Source organism: Fringilla coelebs (assembly GCF_963513975.1).
Source record: "Fringilla coelebs genome assembly, chromosome: 28".
Classification (NCBI taxonomy): Eukaryota; Metazoa; Chordata; class Aves; order Passeriformes; family Fringillidae; genus Fringilla; species Fringilla coelebs.
Window position 1 is genome coordinate 1,152,777 of NC_140054.1, and position 18,276 is coordinate 1,171,052.

At 50.7% G+C, this 18,276-nt stretch overlaps 1 protein-coding gene across 7 annotated transcripts in view; it reads right to left on the minus strand.

The window, feature by feature from the left end:
* Positions 1-17,850, minus strand: part of PUM1 (pumilio RNA binding family member 1) — a 91,418-nt gene extending 73,568 nt beyond the window's left edge. For 5 of the 7 annotated variants that reach the window (XM_084222643.1, XM_084222645.1, XM_084222642.1 and 2 more), the window contains exons 1-2: positions 17,750-17,850; positions 13,413-13,783 (exon numbers count right to left, since the gene is read on the minus strand). In XM_084222643.1, coding sequence (XP_084078769.1) covers positions 13,413-13,772 — 360 coding nt within the window. In that variant the 5' untranslated portion in view covers positions 13,773-13,783; positions 17,750-17,850. The remainder of the gene's footprint in view (positions 1-13,412; positions 13,784-17,749) is intronic. The other 2 variants (XM_084222647.1, XM_084222646.1) reach the window with 1 other exon arrangement.
* Positions 17,851-18,276: the final 426 nt, after the last annotated feature.

The window sequence follows — 18,276 nt, forward strand, 5'->3', positions numbered from 1 at the left end:
AACCTATTCTCTGTCAGTTTGAAGCCATATCCTCCTGTCACCCCAGCCTTGTGTCAATAGTCCCTTCTCCATTTGAGATCACCCCAAACCTTCTCTTTTCCAGGCTGAACAGTCCCAATTCTCTCAGCCTTTCCTCACAGCAGAGGTGCTCCAGCCCTGTAGTTAGTGGCTCCTGGACACTCCAACAGGACAATGCCACAGGAGGAACAGGCTGTCCCCATCCCCTTCTCCAGCATCCCTTACCCCAGCCACGATGAAAAGCAGAAAATAAAAACTGCCTTCTCAATCAGCTACCAGATGTGAGGAAATGAAGAAATTATTCATTCACAGATATTTCACATCCTTTATCATCTCTCTTTCAAGAATCTTAACAAATACGGATAAAAGCATTTTCTAGATCAGGTCTCTGTGCCTGATTTTGGCCACTCTGAGCTCAAAGTGTCCAAAACCAGAAATTCTCAAGCTCTTCCTCTCATTCAGTTTCTTTACCTTCATTGATCATTGGATCTATTTATTTGATTTTCAAAGACTGCACCCAAAAGATCCTTTTCCCATTTCTCAGCAGGTGTAATGTTAAACAGTAACACATTTTCACATCACTGCACACGAATATCACAGAGCTCCTTGATCTTCCTTCCACGAAGAACAAAGTGTGAACACAAAGCCAAAGCCATGACTTCCAACATCTCTGCATTCCAGAAGTCAGGGATTCCTCTGGAATGGCCATTGAACAATAGAGCTGATCTTCCACCCCATCACGATCTGTTCTTGTTACTGATCCCTGAGCTCTGAGGAGCACAGAGCAGAGCCAGGGCGGTGTCAACACAAGAAACAAGGAGGTCCACAGAGACAGAACTTCTCTCCAGATGAGCACTGACAATGATGAGATTTGATTACCAGAAAATGTGGCTCACCACTGAAGCAGAGATTTGAAAGAAATCCAGAAGACAACGCCAGGATCAATCGGTTGCATGAGGGAGCGATGCCCTGACACCTGGAGCTGATATGACATCCTGGGAGGGAGAGGTGAGCTCCACAAACTTCAGGAATCAGGAATCACACAAGGAGAGGGCAGCTGGAGTCCCAATCCCTTGTGAAGTGATCCAAGCAAACCGGACTCCTGCTGCTCTCAGCCAGCAGCACCCCGAGGCTGCCCCCTGCTCCAGGCAGGCTGTGCCCCTGGGAAGGGACACAGATCCTCACAGGAGCCAGCTGCTGCCTCCCTGAGCAGGACAGAACTCCTTCCTTTCTGCTCACACACACCATGAAACACCACTTCACAAAATGAAGGCTCTGGACACAAGCACTACGTTCTGAAATGAGTTCATTGCACAAGAACATCCCTCCCCTCACCATGAACGTGTGGATGCTCTCAGGAGTTATGTAAATCTCATTCAAGAAGAACAATTTCCACACACTAATACAGGAATGTGTGTCACTGTAACACACTCCAGCTCCAGCCACCCCACTGACTCAGAAATCATTCCCTGCCTGCCCGGTGGGAGCACACATCCCAAAGTGAGATTCACCACCAGCCACGCTGAGAAACTGGAGCAAAAGCACAGGATCACTGCACCTCCCCAGGCTGGGGGGAATTCAGCCCCTGCTCTGCACCAATCCCCAGCTCTCTGCTGAAAAACACCGGGCAAAGCAAGACACAGCTGGATTCCCACTGCACACCCAGACACAGCTGGATTCCTCACTGCACACCCAGACACAGCTGGATTCCTCACTGCACACCCAACAGGCACAGCTGGATTCCCACTGCACACCCACCAGGCACAGCTGGATTCCTCACTGCACACCCAGACACAGCTGGATTCCTCACTGCACACCCAGACACAGCTGGATTCCCACTGCACACCCAGGCACAGCTGCATTCCCACTGCACACCCAGGCACAGCTGCATTCCCACTGCACACCCAGGCACAGCTGGATTCTTCACTGCACACCCAGGCACAGCTGGATTCCTCACTGCACACCCAGGCACAGCTGGATTCCTCACTGCACACCCAACAGGCACAGCTGGATTCCTCATTCACATCCCTGAGGCCCAGCTGCATTCCCCACTGCACACCCCTGAGGCCCAGCTGGATTCCTCACTGCAAATTCCTCTGTCAGACCTCCAAACCTCATTCATTCTCCCAAATCACTCAGGTCTCCAAGACCATCGAGTCCCAGCTGTGCCCAGTGCCCACCTTGTCCCCAGCCCAGAGCACTCAGTGCCACCACCTGAGCCCTTCCTTGGGCACCCCCAGGGATGGGCACTCCAACCCTCCCTGGGCAGTGCCAAGGCCTGAGCCCCCTTTCCATGGGGAAATTCCTGCTGTGCCCACCCTGAGCCTGCCCTGGCCCAGCCTGGGGCCGTTCCCTCTGCTCCTGTCCCTGTTCCCTGGAGCACAGCCCGACCCCCCGGCTGTGCCCTCCTGCCAGGAGCTGTGCAGAGCCACAAGGGCCCCTGAGCCTCCTTTGCTCCTGCTGAGCCCCTGCCCAGCTCCCTCAGGAATTCTCCAGCCCCTTCCCAGCTCCCTCAGGAATTCTCCAGTCCCTGCCCAGCTCCCTCAGGAATTCTCCAGCCCCTTCCCAGCTCCCTCAGGAATTCTCCAGCCCCTTCCCAGCTCCCTCAGGGATTCTCCAGCCCCTTCCCAGCTCCCTCAGGGATTCTCCAGCCCATTCCCAGCTCCCTCAGGAATTCTCCAGCCTCTTCCCAGCTCCCTCAGCCTCTCCTGGGGCTCCAGCCCTTCCCCAGCTCTGTTCCCTGCCCTGGACACTCTCCAGCCCCTCAGTGTCTCTCCTGTCACGAGGTGCCGCAGCAGTGGCAGCACAGGGACAGTCACTGCCCTGCTCCTGCTGGTCACACTGCTGTGACACACCCAGGTGGCAGTGGCCTATGGCACACCTGGGCACACCTGGGCCCATGTTCAGGCTGTCACCAGCACCCCCAGGGCCTTTCCCAGCTTTCCAGGCTCTGTCCCAGCCTGGAGCTGCTGGGGGTTGTGGTGACCCACAGGCAGGACCCTGCATTTCACCCTGCTGATGCTCCCAACCCCTGGCCTCGAACTGGTGCTCCAGGGGCCTTTCACAACTCCAAGAGCAGCCAGCCAATCCTACCCTAGGAGGACAAAAAGCATGGAACGCTTTCAGCTCTCCTGTACTGCACACTGCAACAGCCCAAAGCCATTTCTCCCGTGGTCAATGGCCACTTCACACCTCACACACTGCACAGGAGCCTCTCAGCAGCTCTGAACCAAACACATTCACTGGGATTTTCCAGCCCCTCGAGCAGCTCATTCATGTCAGGCAGCCACCTCACACAGGACAACTGCACTTTCTTTCCTTTTGAATAAGATTAGACAGCCTCAGCATCGCAAAACTCAGTGACAACAACTCAGAAGCAAATGTTTTCCTTGTCCCAAAGCTACCCAGACACCAGCCCTTGTCTGTGTCTGGAACATTTCTGAATGGATGGAGCTGTACCAGACAGGCACAAAGCACAATTCCAGCAGGTGGGGATGTTCTGTGTGCTGGGACCTGCTGCTCACCCAGCACCCCACAAACCCAGGCAGACACTTTTCCCTGTCTCCAAGCCCCTTAAACACACCCTGCCACCGATTTAAGTTCTCTAAGTTATCTCACACAGAAGAGATGCTCATCACAGACATCACCAAAGATCCAGGGTCTGGATCACCCTGGAGAGTGAGAGCAGAGGAACAACCCACACACAGGGACTGGGACTGAGCCCCTCCTGTTCCCGCTCCAACACTGCACCCAAACAGGCCCTGGTGCCCCCTGGGGCAAAAAACTGCACCACAGCAAAAGGGTCATAAAGATCTTTCAGAGCTGGAGCCCCTCTGGAGCCAGACTGGGAGAGCTGGGGGGGCTCCCCTGGAGAGGAGAAGGCTCCAGGGAGAGCTCAGAGCCCTGGCAGGGCCTGAAGGGGCTCCAGGAGAGCTGCAGAGGGACTGGGGACAAGGATGGAGGGACAGGAGCCAGGGAATGGCTCCCACTGCCAGAGGGCAGGGCTGGATGGGATCTTGGGAATTGGGAATTGTTCCCTGGCAGGGTGGGCAGGGGCTGGGCTGGAATTGCCAGAGCAGCTGTGGCTGCCCCTGGATCCCTGGCAGTGCCCAAGGCCAGGCTGGACATTGGGGCTGGAGCACCTGGCACAGGGGGAGGTGTCCCTGGGCTGGAAGGAGCTGGCATTGAAGATCCCTTCCCACCCAAACCACTCTGGCATTCAGATTCCTGAATCCAGGATGAGAACCAGGAGCAAAGCCCATTGCAGCAAATGGATCAAGGAAAGGAAATAATGATTTGCTGGAAGGTTCCAGGTGCCCCAGGGCTATTTCCCACAGGGGGTTTGTAGCCTGGCAAGGCCTGGTTGGAGAGGTTTGGGCTCTCCCAGGGTGCCCAGAGCAGCTGGGGCTGCCCCTGGAGCCCTGGCAGTGCCCAGGGCCAGGCTGGAGCACCTGGGACAGGGGGAGGTGTCCCTGCCATGGCAGGGGTGGGGTGGGATGAGCTTCAAGGTTCCTTCTGAACCAAAGCACCTGAGATTCCATGAAAACACAGAATGCCAGGATCCCAAACCTGCAACAGCCCCAGAGCCCAGCCCCTGCCAGGATCCAGGGCATGGTGGTGCTGTAAACTCCAGCTCACTGGAGCCCAGCAAACCCAAGCCCCGGGGAATGGCACTTGTCAAAAGGGATTCTGCACTCAGGTCAATTAACAGCAGCCAGGGCCCCAAACTGTCCTTCTGATTACTAAACACTGAGCTGAAGACCCAACAAATTAGCATGAAAACAACAGGGAATTTACCTTGCAGATTTCCAGGACTGTATTTTTTATTCTAGAATAATCCAAGGGGGGTTTTCATGCCCTGAGAGGGACCAGCAAAGCATGTGAATTGTAATTTTAGGTAAATATTAATGTCAACAGTCTGTGTTAATACTGCACCTTATATTAAGCAAATATGGTTGCTAAAATGACCTTTACATATAAATTCCAAGTGCAGGGCTGTATCACATTTCAGGTATCCCAGGGGGTTGTACACCAGTTTTTTATATATTAAGGAATCCTCATTTATGTAGAATTTACATTCACCTGGGCAGACAGGCAGCCAAACTATCTAAGGCTAAATTTCACTCTCAACCCCAAAGGATTCTTTTTCTTTCTCTTTATCCAAGAGATGTTTCTCAGGAAGCAAAAGGCAAGTGGAATTAAACAAAGAAATAAAACAATCTGGCATACAGGAGGAAAAAAACCCAGAAAACTAATTAGAAATTTCTTTGGAGAGAAAGAATCTAAAAAATATTTGCAAATAAATATTTGAGCTAAGAAATATTCTAGTGATGATCTTAACTGTTTTTAAAAGTGCACTGTGAAGCCAGATTTATGATTTTTTATTTTAATGTTGAACATTAAATAGGTCAAATACCTTTATTTACTGGAGGTAGCAGTTTGAAGAGGGTTTAAGCAGTTTGAAGACGGTTTAAATGATCTGGTTCTACTTAGCCAATTCTCTTAGAGGGGAACCAAAGCAAACCTCTGCCAGCCCCAGCTCTCCAGGATCCCATTCCCACCCCCTGCTCCTCACCTGGCCCCATTCCCTTTTCCCAGCCCTTCCTCAGCCCAGGATCCACCTTTCCTCCCTCAACTGGAGCATTTGTTCTCCCCAGCTCTCCTCCTGGCCAAGAGGGATGTGCTCCCAGGATGGGCCCTGCGAAGCCAGGAACTCCTGAAGCTGGAACATGCAAATGGATCATTTCAATATTCCTTTGATCTGCACTAAATTACAGAGCCCAGTGCTGCCCTCAGCCCTGCAAACCAAAACTCCAGGGAATCCCACAGATACTTCCACAAGGAATCCTGGCCTCAGCTCCTCTCTGGCAGCCTGGCAAACACAGGCATGGCAGGGGATGGGTGCTGGCACCACAGATCGTGGGAAGGACACTCCTGCTGCCAGCTGAGCTCCTGGAGGGCCCGAGGAGCCTCCCAGGATTTCAGCTCTGCTGGGGGAACTCTCCTGTTTTGCTCCTCCACTGCTGCAGAGAAATGTGGGAAATGGTATCATTGTTGTATTTCCCTGCAGAGACAAATGTCCTGATTTCTCAGCTCTAAGATCCCAAAATTCCAGACTGATTTGGGCTGGAAAGGACCCTAAAGCCCATCTCATTCCACCCCTGCCACGGGCAGGGACTCCTCCCACTGTCCCAGGCTGCCCCAATCTCTTTCCAACCTGGAAGATCCAACAGCATCTGTTTTGTTTGTGAGAAAACAAGGGGAGATCCCAAGTTCTCCCTATTTGTACATGCCAGGTGCCTACCCAGAGCACCTCCACAGTGTGATTATTCCTTGGATATTTATTTTTAACTCCTGTGCATTCTGCAAGTGTGAATGCAACACTTCCATCTATTTGGCCTCTATATTTTCAGTCTTGCTCAATTTAAAATTAAAAAAACAAACAAACAACCAAACTCCAACTAAACACTTCTCTAGTAAAACATCCCTCAAAAAAAAAAAAAAAAAGGCAACATTACTACAGGAACACCAGAAATGTGACAGGAAGAACAGAAATCATCAAAACCAAGAAACATCCTTAGAATGGAGAGGAGAAAACCAAAAGCTTCAGCTGAATACTTTGATTTATATACTCACAATTGTTAAAACTCTTTAAATGAACTAAAGGCTTACAAATTTCAGATGGAAACAAATCCTCCTTCAGCTGGGGGAGGCTGCTTGAGTTTGAACAGCTCACACAGGAGGTTATTTCAAAAAAATGCCAGATCTGAGCGCAGTCAGACAATTTATAGCATCCAGGAGAGGGGAAATGCATTCCCCAGCTGACAGCAAGGAAAGCATCACACACTCCACAACAGGTTTGCACTGACAACCAGAGCCAGGGTTAAAATACCTTGCTCCATCAACTGATTACTGCCCTATTTTTAGCCTTCTCCCATAACAATAGTGGGTAAAGAAAGAATGTGAAGTCACAAGTATTAGACAGGATTAGGTGGTTTAACTACTATTTTTGTAGTAAAGGATTCATGGTTAGAATTGCTACTACCATTAGCACTGGAAGCAAAAAGCCATTGAAATTGCAGATTGGCTAATGCCTTCCCTGGCATGGGGCCAGGCTGATTAATGATTCAGGGGACAGAAATAACTGCAGCAAGGCAGCCTTGCAGAGGGGCTCTCCTTCCTTAGCTAATTATGTTTTTCCTCCCATTTTATCCACCCAGGGAAGCGCTTCATTAATGTAGAATTTAGGTTACCCTGCCATGTCTCAGGCACATATTGGGGTGCAGGATTCAAAAATACTGGATTAGGGAAGAAACAACCTTATTTTATCCTGCTGGCAAGGGAGCTGGCAATCCCTTGGGAAAACCATCTTCTGCACCCCAGGTGAGTGCCTGGAACCGTGAGTCTGGGCAAGAACATGGGGCCATGCTAAGATCTGACCTTGGGGGGGTTTTCCTTTTACTCCCAGCCCTACTCTGACCTTCCCAGGCTTAAATTCAGAGGGAAAAAGATGTGGAGAAGGGATGCAGCAGTGTTTAATTGCAGCACCAAGGCACCTCTGTCAGAAGAGATGAGAGTGGCCTGACGCCACCCTGACAGGGACTCACTGAGGGTTTAGCAACAGTCGAGCTTCACCTCAGAATGAAAGTCTGAACAGGGCAAGAACCAAAGCCAGATGTTCCCAATAAAAACAACTGCCCTGGAACAGAAGTTATCCCTAACAAAGGCAGGAGTAACAGGAGAGCTGAGAGCAGCTCCTTGCCGGGAGGGAGCAGCATCACATGGCAGCAGCACAAAGGAGCGTTTGTTCAGCCTGACATCAGCACTCAGGGAAAACAGCCTGGAAATCGTCCCTGATACACCTAAGAGGGAGTTCTCTGAGCCAGGCAGGCCAGAGACAATGCTCTGCAACAGCTCTTCATCGAGATTTCTGATCAGCAGCTGGAATTTGTGGCAGTTCATGAGGAACAGGGGTCTGGGGATGGATTGGGGTGGCTGGGGAAGGACCATGGGGCTCAGATCCACTGTAAAGCTTCACCCATTTGCAAAAATGCTTCCAGGACCACAACCTGCTCTGCAGAAGTACAAGGAGGTCACAGCAACTCTACAAACCACAAATGAGCTGCTGAGGGGAGAGCAAAGTTGGGGAGAGGGGAGGAGAAAACAAGCAGGACGAGTTCTGTAATAAACCTCTTTTCAAAGCACACTCATACAAGAGATCCACTGAAATACCTGAAGTCTTCTGGAAGCACAGAATTTGTAAATTCAGTAATGTGAAAGTGTTTTTGCTCCCCCTGAGTGAGCACCATGACAAGGAAGCAGAGTAGAACAGCAATAACCACGGAGAAATCCCAACACCAGCACACCCGGTCACTTGGGCAATCCCAGCTGGACAATCTTATCTGCAGCTTCCCATCAGGAACAGTAAAATCCATGGATTTGGAAGAAGCAGAGTCTCAGAGTATCTTTCTGAATGTTTCAGAGTGTTTTCTCTCCCCTGGATATCACAAGGATTTTCCAACTTGAAATATCCAACTAAGCCAATCTACTCGTGCGCCTTCTACCTCACGAGAAATTTTCAGGGGGCAACACAAAGCAGAAAACCAAATTAAACTCAATTCCAGTTCCCCTCCCAAGCCACCTCTCCACTATGGAGAAATCTCTGTGAAACAGATCAGCCAAACCAGACATTTCATTTCAGCAAGGAATTGTGTTTCAAATTACCTGGGTATCAAATTAGCACAGCCCTTTTTCAGTGTCAGGGAAAGGAAAGCCCTGAGCAGTTCACTGGGACACAAGGAAGCTCCCATGAAAACTCAACAGGTTTAATGAAACAGAGGTCAGAAACCACCTTCAACAGCTGAGCCACAGGTGCTGTCACATGGTTTGTGTGACAAGGGACTCACTTCATGCCTTCAACCCCAGCACAGACAACACATCCAATTATCTGGAACACATATCCACAGGCTCATCAGAAATCAGAAGAGACCCCAAATTCCACCCCTCCCATGGGCAGGGACACCTTCCACTGTCCCATGTTGCTCCAGCCCAGCCTTGGACACTTCCAGGGACAGTGCAAAATCTCTAAGGAGTTAAGCATCACTCAGCCAGGATTTCCCTTTGGAAGAACAAACACCAGGGCTGCCTTTGCTTCCAGGACCTTTTCAGAGGCTCTTGCCACAACTTTCAGACAAGCTCTGGCCACGGTGCCTGCCAGCAGCACCCAGCATTGTCAAATGCACTCAGATCCAGCTGCTCCCAGGGCAGGCAGCAGCCTGGCTGGAGGAGCTGTGCCCCACGAGGGCAGCTGCCAGAATTACCTCCTGCCTCTGCTTGAATCCAGCTCCCAGTGAAGAACTCACATGGTCACACTGCCAAAAGGCAAAACCGAGCAGAAACCCCAGTCCCAGCCCTGTTGTGCTGACTATTCTTCACCAACTCCATGTGAAAAATTCCCCACATTCAACAAGACCATCCCTGCAGAGTTCTATTGTCTCCAATTATTAATTAAACATGCTCTGAGAGAAAGCAAATGCCTAAAATCATTTGCTTCTACCAAGCAACTCCCACACTGCCCGAGTGCAATTCCGACAGCCTAAGCACATGCAGTGACTGCAATTCCAGAGGGACACCACCACAGAACTCTCCTTTCACTCCACTTCAGGCACACACACACCAGCCACAGGAGACCCCAGCCAAGAAAACCCAGCCAATTTTCCTAAAAACCTGCTCAGTGTTGATAACCTGTCCCAGCTGAATATCCTGAGTGTCTTTTCACTGCCCCCAGGAGCAGCAGAGGCTGTTTGGGTTTGTGAGGAGATCTGTGCAACCTTTCATAACCAAGGGCATTCCTCACCTGGAGCCAACCTGTGCCCTCCCTACGTGATGTCCTGATCCCTGCCCATGGTTTTGCAGGATAAACAGCACACAAACACTCTCCTGCAGCCAGGGTAATGCTCTGCCCAACACCAACCAGGCATCAGACAGCCTAAACCTGCTCACTCCAATAGTAAAATTACTGGGGACCCTGACAATCAGCCTCATCCTGCTGCTTTTGGTAGATAAAAAGAGAAAAACTTGCAGTTAAGTGTATTCCATAGAAGTTTGGTGATTAAGGATTGGAGCTGCAAACAGCTGGGACTTTGCTCAGGAGATCTGAGACCAAGTTAGAAAATCAAAAGTCTGATTCCAGCATCACTTCAGTGTCTGCAGGGACAAAGAAGACCTTGTAAGCACAAGTTTTTTGTGTGGATGGTGAAGCTTTGACACCTAAATTTGTGAAATGATAGGGGCATCTTTAATTGTTTTATTTTCTATAAAAACCTGGCCCCAAACACACCTTCCAGAGGAGAAGGGGAAAATGCAACAGGAGAAGAAAGTTTCTAAGCAAAACACAAACAGACACAGCATTTCCCTGCTGCTCACAAGGAGAGGACACCACCAGGAAGGAGCTCCTCTCCTCCCTTCCTTGGGAGGAGCTTCTCCTTGAGCCATCCCTGCTAAAAGCACTCTCAGCCCAATTCCCAGAGCTGCCAGGAGGGACAGTGACCAGGAGGAACAGCACAATGAAACAAACCCATGGAAAATCAGGATACTGCAGCTCAGGTGTGACTCACAACACTCCTGGCTGTTTAATACCACCATGAAATGTCAACACCTGGTAAAAGCCACTGCAGTGTTATCACCAACAGACACACGTCTGTCTGCACACGCAACAGAAAGAATCTGGAATTCAACAATTAAAATCTTTCTACCTTTAATTACGACCTCCCAAGCTCTAGGCAGACATTAACCTATATTAGGCTATAATTATTTTTTTTCTGACTTCCCATTATCTTTTAGCTACTGAGTTTCCTAACCAGTCTTCAAGGCTGGGCCCTCACTGCACCATGTCTGAAAGTCTAAAATGAAAAGTACAGTAATAAAAGTGCATCCATGAGAAACTGAGAGTCAGGAGACATTCCTAATGACTCCCTACCTCCCTGCATGTCCCAGCACTTGCTTCCACTTCTGCTCTTGCAGGCCAAATTCAGTTCTACCCCAGCTAAACCCAAACTGAATTAAATCATTTTGCATGCATAAGATTAGTCCTTGCTCCAAAGAATTTAAGCAGCAGATGTGGAGGTGGCCAAGAAGTCAAGAAGAATGGCAGTGCTAGGATTACACATATCCTGCATTCTGCTTCCCAGGAGTAAAACCCTGAGGCAAGCAGAGAACTATGGAAAAAGAGGGAGGGAGCACCAAACTCTGATGAAAGTGCCCAACAATCACTGGAGCACCCAGTATCAAACAAGACTGAGGAGAACAGGGTTAGTGCCCCACCTCAGAGCTGACCTGGAAGAAACTAGACACAAAGATTGGTTTGGAGATGAGCAATGAATGCAAAAACATTGGAACTATGGCTGCATCCCATTTATCAGAGTGTAAAAGCAGCAGGAAGCAGAACAGATAAAAACCCCGATGTTAATTCTGGCCTGGTGGGTATTTCCTGAGCCTCAGCTCACAGAACTCACAGGGGAAACTGAGAGCATCACACAGAATCATCTGTGAGCTCCACCCTGCAGGTCTGATCTGTCCACACAACCTGCTCACCACTGTCCACTCTCACCACAGGAACTGGATTTGAAAAGTTCATTTAACTTAGCAGAAGTTAATGAGCTTTCCTTTCATTAAGTGGTTTATTTATTAGGATCATTTCATTCCACAAGTTACTGAAGAAAATCAAGCTGAGCAACACTTCTGCTGACAATAGGACAAGCCTCTGGAACAGGCAGGATTCTTTTGTTTAAGTGAAAGTTTAAGTCCTTCCATTATTAAATAAATAAAAGTTCAAATACCAGCAGAGTTTTTAATGACTGCGAGCTTGGAGCGCCCTGTCCCCACCCCCTTATCTCCAGAGAGTTTTGCTGTCTTTGCTTTCAGGGATTTGCAGTAAAAGGAGGATGAAAGTGTGAGCTGGAGGAAAAGAGGATTGAGAATTTATGACATCATTTTAATTCATGAAGTCATCTTGCCACAAAATGCCCAAACAATAGCAGGCCCTGCTCAGGCATCTCCACCCCAAGACTCCGTGGCTGCTTTGATTTGAAAAACCTACAAGTTTGCAGGAAGAAATTCTTGCTTATGGTTTCTTTCAGAACTTAAAACATTAAGATCTCTGGCACTGATATCTCTTGAAGCAAGTTTTACAGTTAGTGACTGAAAACTTGGATAATAAACAGAAAAATTACCTCTGTTTCAACAAAGTTAACTTCTTCTGAATTGATACCTAAATACTCCATTTCTCCATAAGGGAATAACAACAACATTTTTCTGGCTCTTTAGCTCATATTGCAGTATTTTATGTGATTTTTCTTCCAGAACAAATTAACAGGGCACTTAGGTTTATTTCTCTGTTGATGTACACACTGCCTTCGGTGAGGCTGCAAAATTCCCTGCAATGTTTGCTTTTAAATGCTCTGGTTGGCAACACATCCCCTGGGGAGGCACAGCAGAGGAGCCAGGGCTTGGCCGCTTTGATTCCAGAAACTGGAGGCAGGAGATGCTCACAAAGGTTGCAAAAGCTTTGTGACTGCTGCCCTGGCAATATTTGTGGGGATCACTCTGCTTGAAAATGTGCTTACACTTGGGTTCTGCTGCCTCGGAGAGGAAGCACTCGTGTGTCTTTGATGAGTGAGTTACAGGTCAGACAGAGTGGAGTGAGTCAGCCACTCATTTAACTGCAGCACGAGTGACAATGCAACTGCTGAAAAGACTTCTAGTAAACACCACTAGCACACAGCCTGGCCCACCACCCCTCTAGAGACTGAGAGGCTCTAAAGAAGTTCCTAAAACCACTGCTTGGCGACACTCTTAAGGCTGCTCTTCTCAGTTCAGCTACACACATCATCACCACCTTCCCCTGTACACCATAACCATAAAAACCCAACCACAAAGCAAAGAAACCCAGTCAAACATACCACCAGCAACTTCCACTCCTGTGTTTTCCAATATTGGGAATGGTAAAAGCCCAACCTACATGCATTGGCAGTTTTGTAATACCATTACATAAGAATTATTTAACTACAGCAACAGATTTGAAAAGCAGCAGCAGCAGTCACGGCTATGCTGGTTCACACATCAGAAAAAAAAAATCAATAAAGATAGTGATGAATTTTGTAAACATGCATTCAACTGTGACAGGGAGTGGATTGGGATTTGAGATTTCAACACCCTCAAGAACAGAAACCTTTCAACTCAGAGCTACCAGGGCACTGCCACCCTGAAAAGAGAAAACAAACAGCACCCCTGTTGCCACTCCACCAGAACCAGCTCCAGCTTTAGAAGAACACCATGAAAAGCATCTCTGAGAAGGCTGCAGGGCAGAGTTGAGAAAGCTGGGAGCGGTTTTCTACCTGATGCTCTGCATGGATGTTGTCCCCGGTGGGCCAGCGGTGTTTGCTGTTGTTGTAGCCGCCACCGCCGCCTCCTCCCCCGAGCTGCTCCCCGTGCTGCCTCTGGAAGAAATAATCCACCATGGCGTCGTCCTGGGAGCGCCCCGCCACTCCTATGGAGCCGGGCACGGGGCTGGAGTGTGTCCCTGCTGCAAGGGCCTGGTTTGCAGCTGGCTGTGGCTGAGCCTGCGAGCCTGTGCCAGATGTCAGTACCACAGGCATGGTGGGGTTGGCTGTGTCTTGAGCGTGCTGCTTCAGGTGGGGGCTGAACGAGTCCTGCCACAGAACTGCTTTTCTCTTCAAAACGCACGCTACGCTCATTCCACCAACACCTGCAGGGGGACATGGGGGAAAGAGAGGGGAAAGAGACGTGAAATCCTCCCAGCTGCAGCTTTGAGCGTTAAATAACACACCCATCTTGTGACTGGCAGGGGAACATAGCTGTGGCAAAAGTGACTCCTCCAACACTCACTCACTCCATGAACCCAGCAGCTAGAACAGCACTGAAACGCACAGAGATCCCACTGAAAATGCACAGGGATCCCACCAAAAACCCACAGGGATCCCACCAAAAACCCACAGGGATCCCACTTTCTGCGCTGCACGGGCTTAGCAGGACGCACAGGATGCCCATGAAGCAGCAGCACAATGGCAGTTTCTGCCAGGGACAACACACTGACTGGAAAACTGCTGGGAAAAAGCCCCACAAAAACCCATGGACAGCAGTGACACCAGAAGCTGCTGTGTCCATTTATACCAGACAAAAGGGGCCCGGCCCCCCATCCATAAAACACTCAAGGCCCCCTGTATCCCACTGTATCCCAAAGTGTTCGCTCAGTCATGCAAAGCAGCAAAGCAACAGTTTGGTTTGGTTTTGGTTTTTGTTTTTCAATGCAAACTTAAAATCCTGGATTTCTGCTTGTACAGTCACGGAGCCCAAACGCAGCATCTGCCCTCCCTGCTAGCTCAGGAGCTGTGCTCAGGAGGCAGGAAAACCCATGGACATGCTTTATAGAATTCCCTGGAGAAAGAACAGCAAACCTGGGACCTGGGATCTCAGCAGAACTTTCCAGAGCAGGCACAGCCAGCACAGCTGGTCCTGCTGTCAATGGCACCAGGGGAAATTTGCACAACTCCAACACATTTTCAGTACCCAGAGCACTGAGCACCCCAATAAATGAAACACCCCATATGTTTTGCATGCATCCAAATGATCTGTGAGCAGGAGGAAAACCGGCACATTAAGCTGACAGCAACTCACTAACTTCCTATTCCCCAAATATTTTGATAACATTCCAGCAGCACAAAACCACAGAAGTTTGTTTGTTATTTTAAGGCAGGACTATCAGCAATAGAGACACTACAGGTGTAAACAGCAAAGTGTTCCCTCCCATTATGTAGCGCTCACACAACAAGCCAAATTCATTTTTAAAGGCATGGGCTAGTCTGAATTAACCTTCATTTAAAAGATCAACAGTTTATTCCTTCAGATACCTAAATGCAGCCCCACAGAGAGTTCTGAGGATGAAACTGGCGTGGTGGAACCCTGAGAAGCTCCTGGCAGAGCAGCCCCAGGACGTTTCACTGCTGTACCTTGGTGGCTGCAGAGCTCGGCCCAGCTCCTGCCAGCGGCTCCGAGGGCCTGAAAGGCAGCTCTGTTCCCTCCCTGCTCCTCGTAGTAGCCCTGAACAACACTCTACTACAAACAACTTCCAAGAACAATTTACTAATGCTTGGGACACCAAAATAAAAAATTTGAGTCCTATATTTGATCAAACTTTGTCAGGCTTGCCCCACGAGTCCAGCATGGGGTTAATACTCAGAGGAAAATGACTCTGAAAACTGCAGAGATCAGGTTGTTTTAATTGCACCTCCAACATAATTCAGTGCTGCACACACACAGCCCCCAGGGCCACTCTGCAGGGCTTTTTATACACTCACAACTTAAATACCAGGGACATCCAACAGGACTCACTCCTCCAGCTTTCAAAGAGTCTGGAAATCACCACCTTCCCCACATACTTGAAAAAACACTGAAAACACGATATGACTAAATCTTGACTGATTTTGAGACTACAATTCACTTTAATAGCATTTTCCTCTTAATTTCCCTTTAGCAAACACTATCAAAATCCATCAGTAACATCACATGAAGCACTCAAGCTCCTCCATGCAAAAAGAAAAAAAAATTAAGTAATTAATGGTAATAAATTCATTTCTCATCAAACTGAGGTGTGCATTAGCTGCAGCAATGAAATCTGAGCGGCCACTTGAAAGGAAGTTACAAGTTATCTCAGGGCAGACTGTAAAAAAAAAAAAATAAACAAAGGAAGATACTATGAATCCCCACCAAAAAATTTCCAGTATCCATAGATTGTGACAAGCCCATTTCCAGTGAGAAACAAGGTACAAAGTCGCACTGCCACAGTCTTTGCTCCTTCAAAAGGCTGCAGACACTAATTAATTTCTGAGTTAATAAAGGCGTTATCTTAAAAATCAGGAGGGTCCAGAAAATCTCAGTCAATGGATTAAGGAGAGGCTGCTCCCAGGCACTTCCTCTCTGGGCTGCTCCAAACACGAGCGGAAAACTTGGCAAAGGCGACATTTTGCAAGGGAGCAAAGGGGAAGGGAGCATTGTGGGTAGTTCAAGTTTAGTTCCAAGCCGTGTTTTTATGGGAATGCCGCGATCGAGGCAGCAGCGGGACAGCTGAATCCTGTCATTCAAAGCTCCCGGAGCGCCGGGAATACGGGCAGTCACCTACACAGGCACTGCAAAGCCGCAGCTGCTGGGGCCTCCGGAGCCTCTTGCATTCCCAAACTCTTCCTGAACACAGAGGATCGACTTTTCCCAGGTGAAACCCCGGGTTTGCAAACAAAGGCTTCCACGCTGCTCCACCGCGCTCAGGGCAGGCGGCTCCGCTTTTCCCTGGATGAAAACACGGTGGGGAAATGAGCTGCTCCGTGTTGTCACCGCGGGCAGAATATTGCAGATTATGGGACGTTCCACAAACAACAAAAAACTTCGGAGGAATCTCCCTGCGAGTTGGTGACAACACTGAATAAAGGAGCTTTAATCCACACAGAGCCCGGCTCCACAGCCAAATCCTCCCGGCTCTGGCTCCGTATTACCCTCAAAATCACAGATTATTACAAAATTAACACGGTGTAAAACGCCCGTTTCAAAAAAGTTCAACCCCAAAGCGGAGGAGTTTGGGTTGGGTGGGTTTTTTTTTGAAAGTTCCACTGGAAATGAAAGCAGAGCCATTGTTTGAGAGCTCTGTGGCCTAGCAGAACTTTTAACGTTATCCCCGTGTTTTCCTGAAAACCTGGGGAGCCGCAGCAGCGCATTCCTGACCCACCGGATTCCCAAAACCAGCACTGAAACCCAAAAGGACCCACGGTCCCCCTTTCCCACCATTCCCCTTAATAAAGGAAATTCCTTACTCATGACCTGCCTAATAAAATCTCTACTCCGAACAAAGTTATTAAACATTGACCAAAGCAAACAACAACAATAACAACAACAAAAAAATCAGAGCATTTCTCAGGTTGGGCCGAGAGGCTCTTAAAATTCCAACTTTGCAGCTCACAAGGGCCGAGCCTGTCGTTATGTGAGCACGAGATAAAAACAAGGGGGGAGAAAAACCCACACAAACACAAAACCCCCAGGGTCACCCAGCACATCGGAAAGGATTGTCTGCTTTTTCCCTGCCTCCCGCTGCCAGCCCCGACCCTCTCCTCTTCCAGGGACCCCCAGAGCCGCCGAAACCCCCCCAAAACCGGGGGGGACGGAACCCGACCACCCCCCGGAGCCCTGGGGGCAACAAAGCGGGGCCTCGGCCGGAGCGACGGAACCCCCCGGGATTGAAGGCCCGGGACGAGGGGGAGCCCCCCCCGGGATCAAACCCGTCCAGGAGAAGGGGGAGACCCTCCCCAGGACAAGGGGGAGCCCCACAGACCGAGGGGCAGCCCCCGGCGGGCCGGGCCCGGGGCAAGGCGGCCGAGGGCTGCGATGGGCCCGCGCCGCCCCAACAATAACCCCCGTCCCCGTTACCGGAGCGCCCGCGGGGCCGCGCTCGGGGCCCGGGGGTCCCCCCGCGCCCCCTCCCCGCTAACAATGGGCCCAGGCCGCGGCCCCGACAGGGAGCCGGGCGGGAGCGCCGGCGCAGCGCCCCCGCCGCCGCTCGCCTTCGGGGCGGCCTGGGGCCTCTCCTCCCGCGCCCCCCGCCAATATGCCCCCACCGGCGGGTCCGCGGGGGTCCGCGGCGCGGCGGGGCCGGCCCCGGGCCGGTACTCACGGGCGGAGCGCTCGGATGCAGACGGATGCCGGGCCCCCCCCGGCCGCTCGCCGCTGCCTCTCCCCGGCCGCTCACTCCGACAACATGGCGGCGCGGCGGGGCCGCGGCCGCGCTGCACCACGGGAAGGCGAGGCCGCTCCAGCGCCGCCGGGACGGGGAGGGATGGACCGGGAAGGGCTGGCACGGGACGGGACGGATCGGGAGGGTAGGGACCGGACCCGACCCGAGCGGGACGTGCCCGGGCTGTGCCCCGACCCCGACGAACTGCCCAGGCTAGGCTTAGCCCGCAGCGCCCTCCCAGCGTGGCCCCTGCCCCGGCCGGGGTGCGGGCACAGCCCCGCCTTCAGCCCCGCGCTGCCGCTGGCACCGCCGCCAGCGCTGGCCGGGCTGGCGGGGATGTGGCTGAGCGCCCCCAGCCTGGGCACGCTGATTTCCCCCCTACTCCGGGCATCCTGAACGCTCTGCACCCCCCTGCCCGGACATGCCACAATCCCCGAGTCCCCCCAGCCTTGGCACTCCCAGCTTGT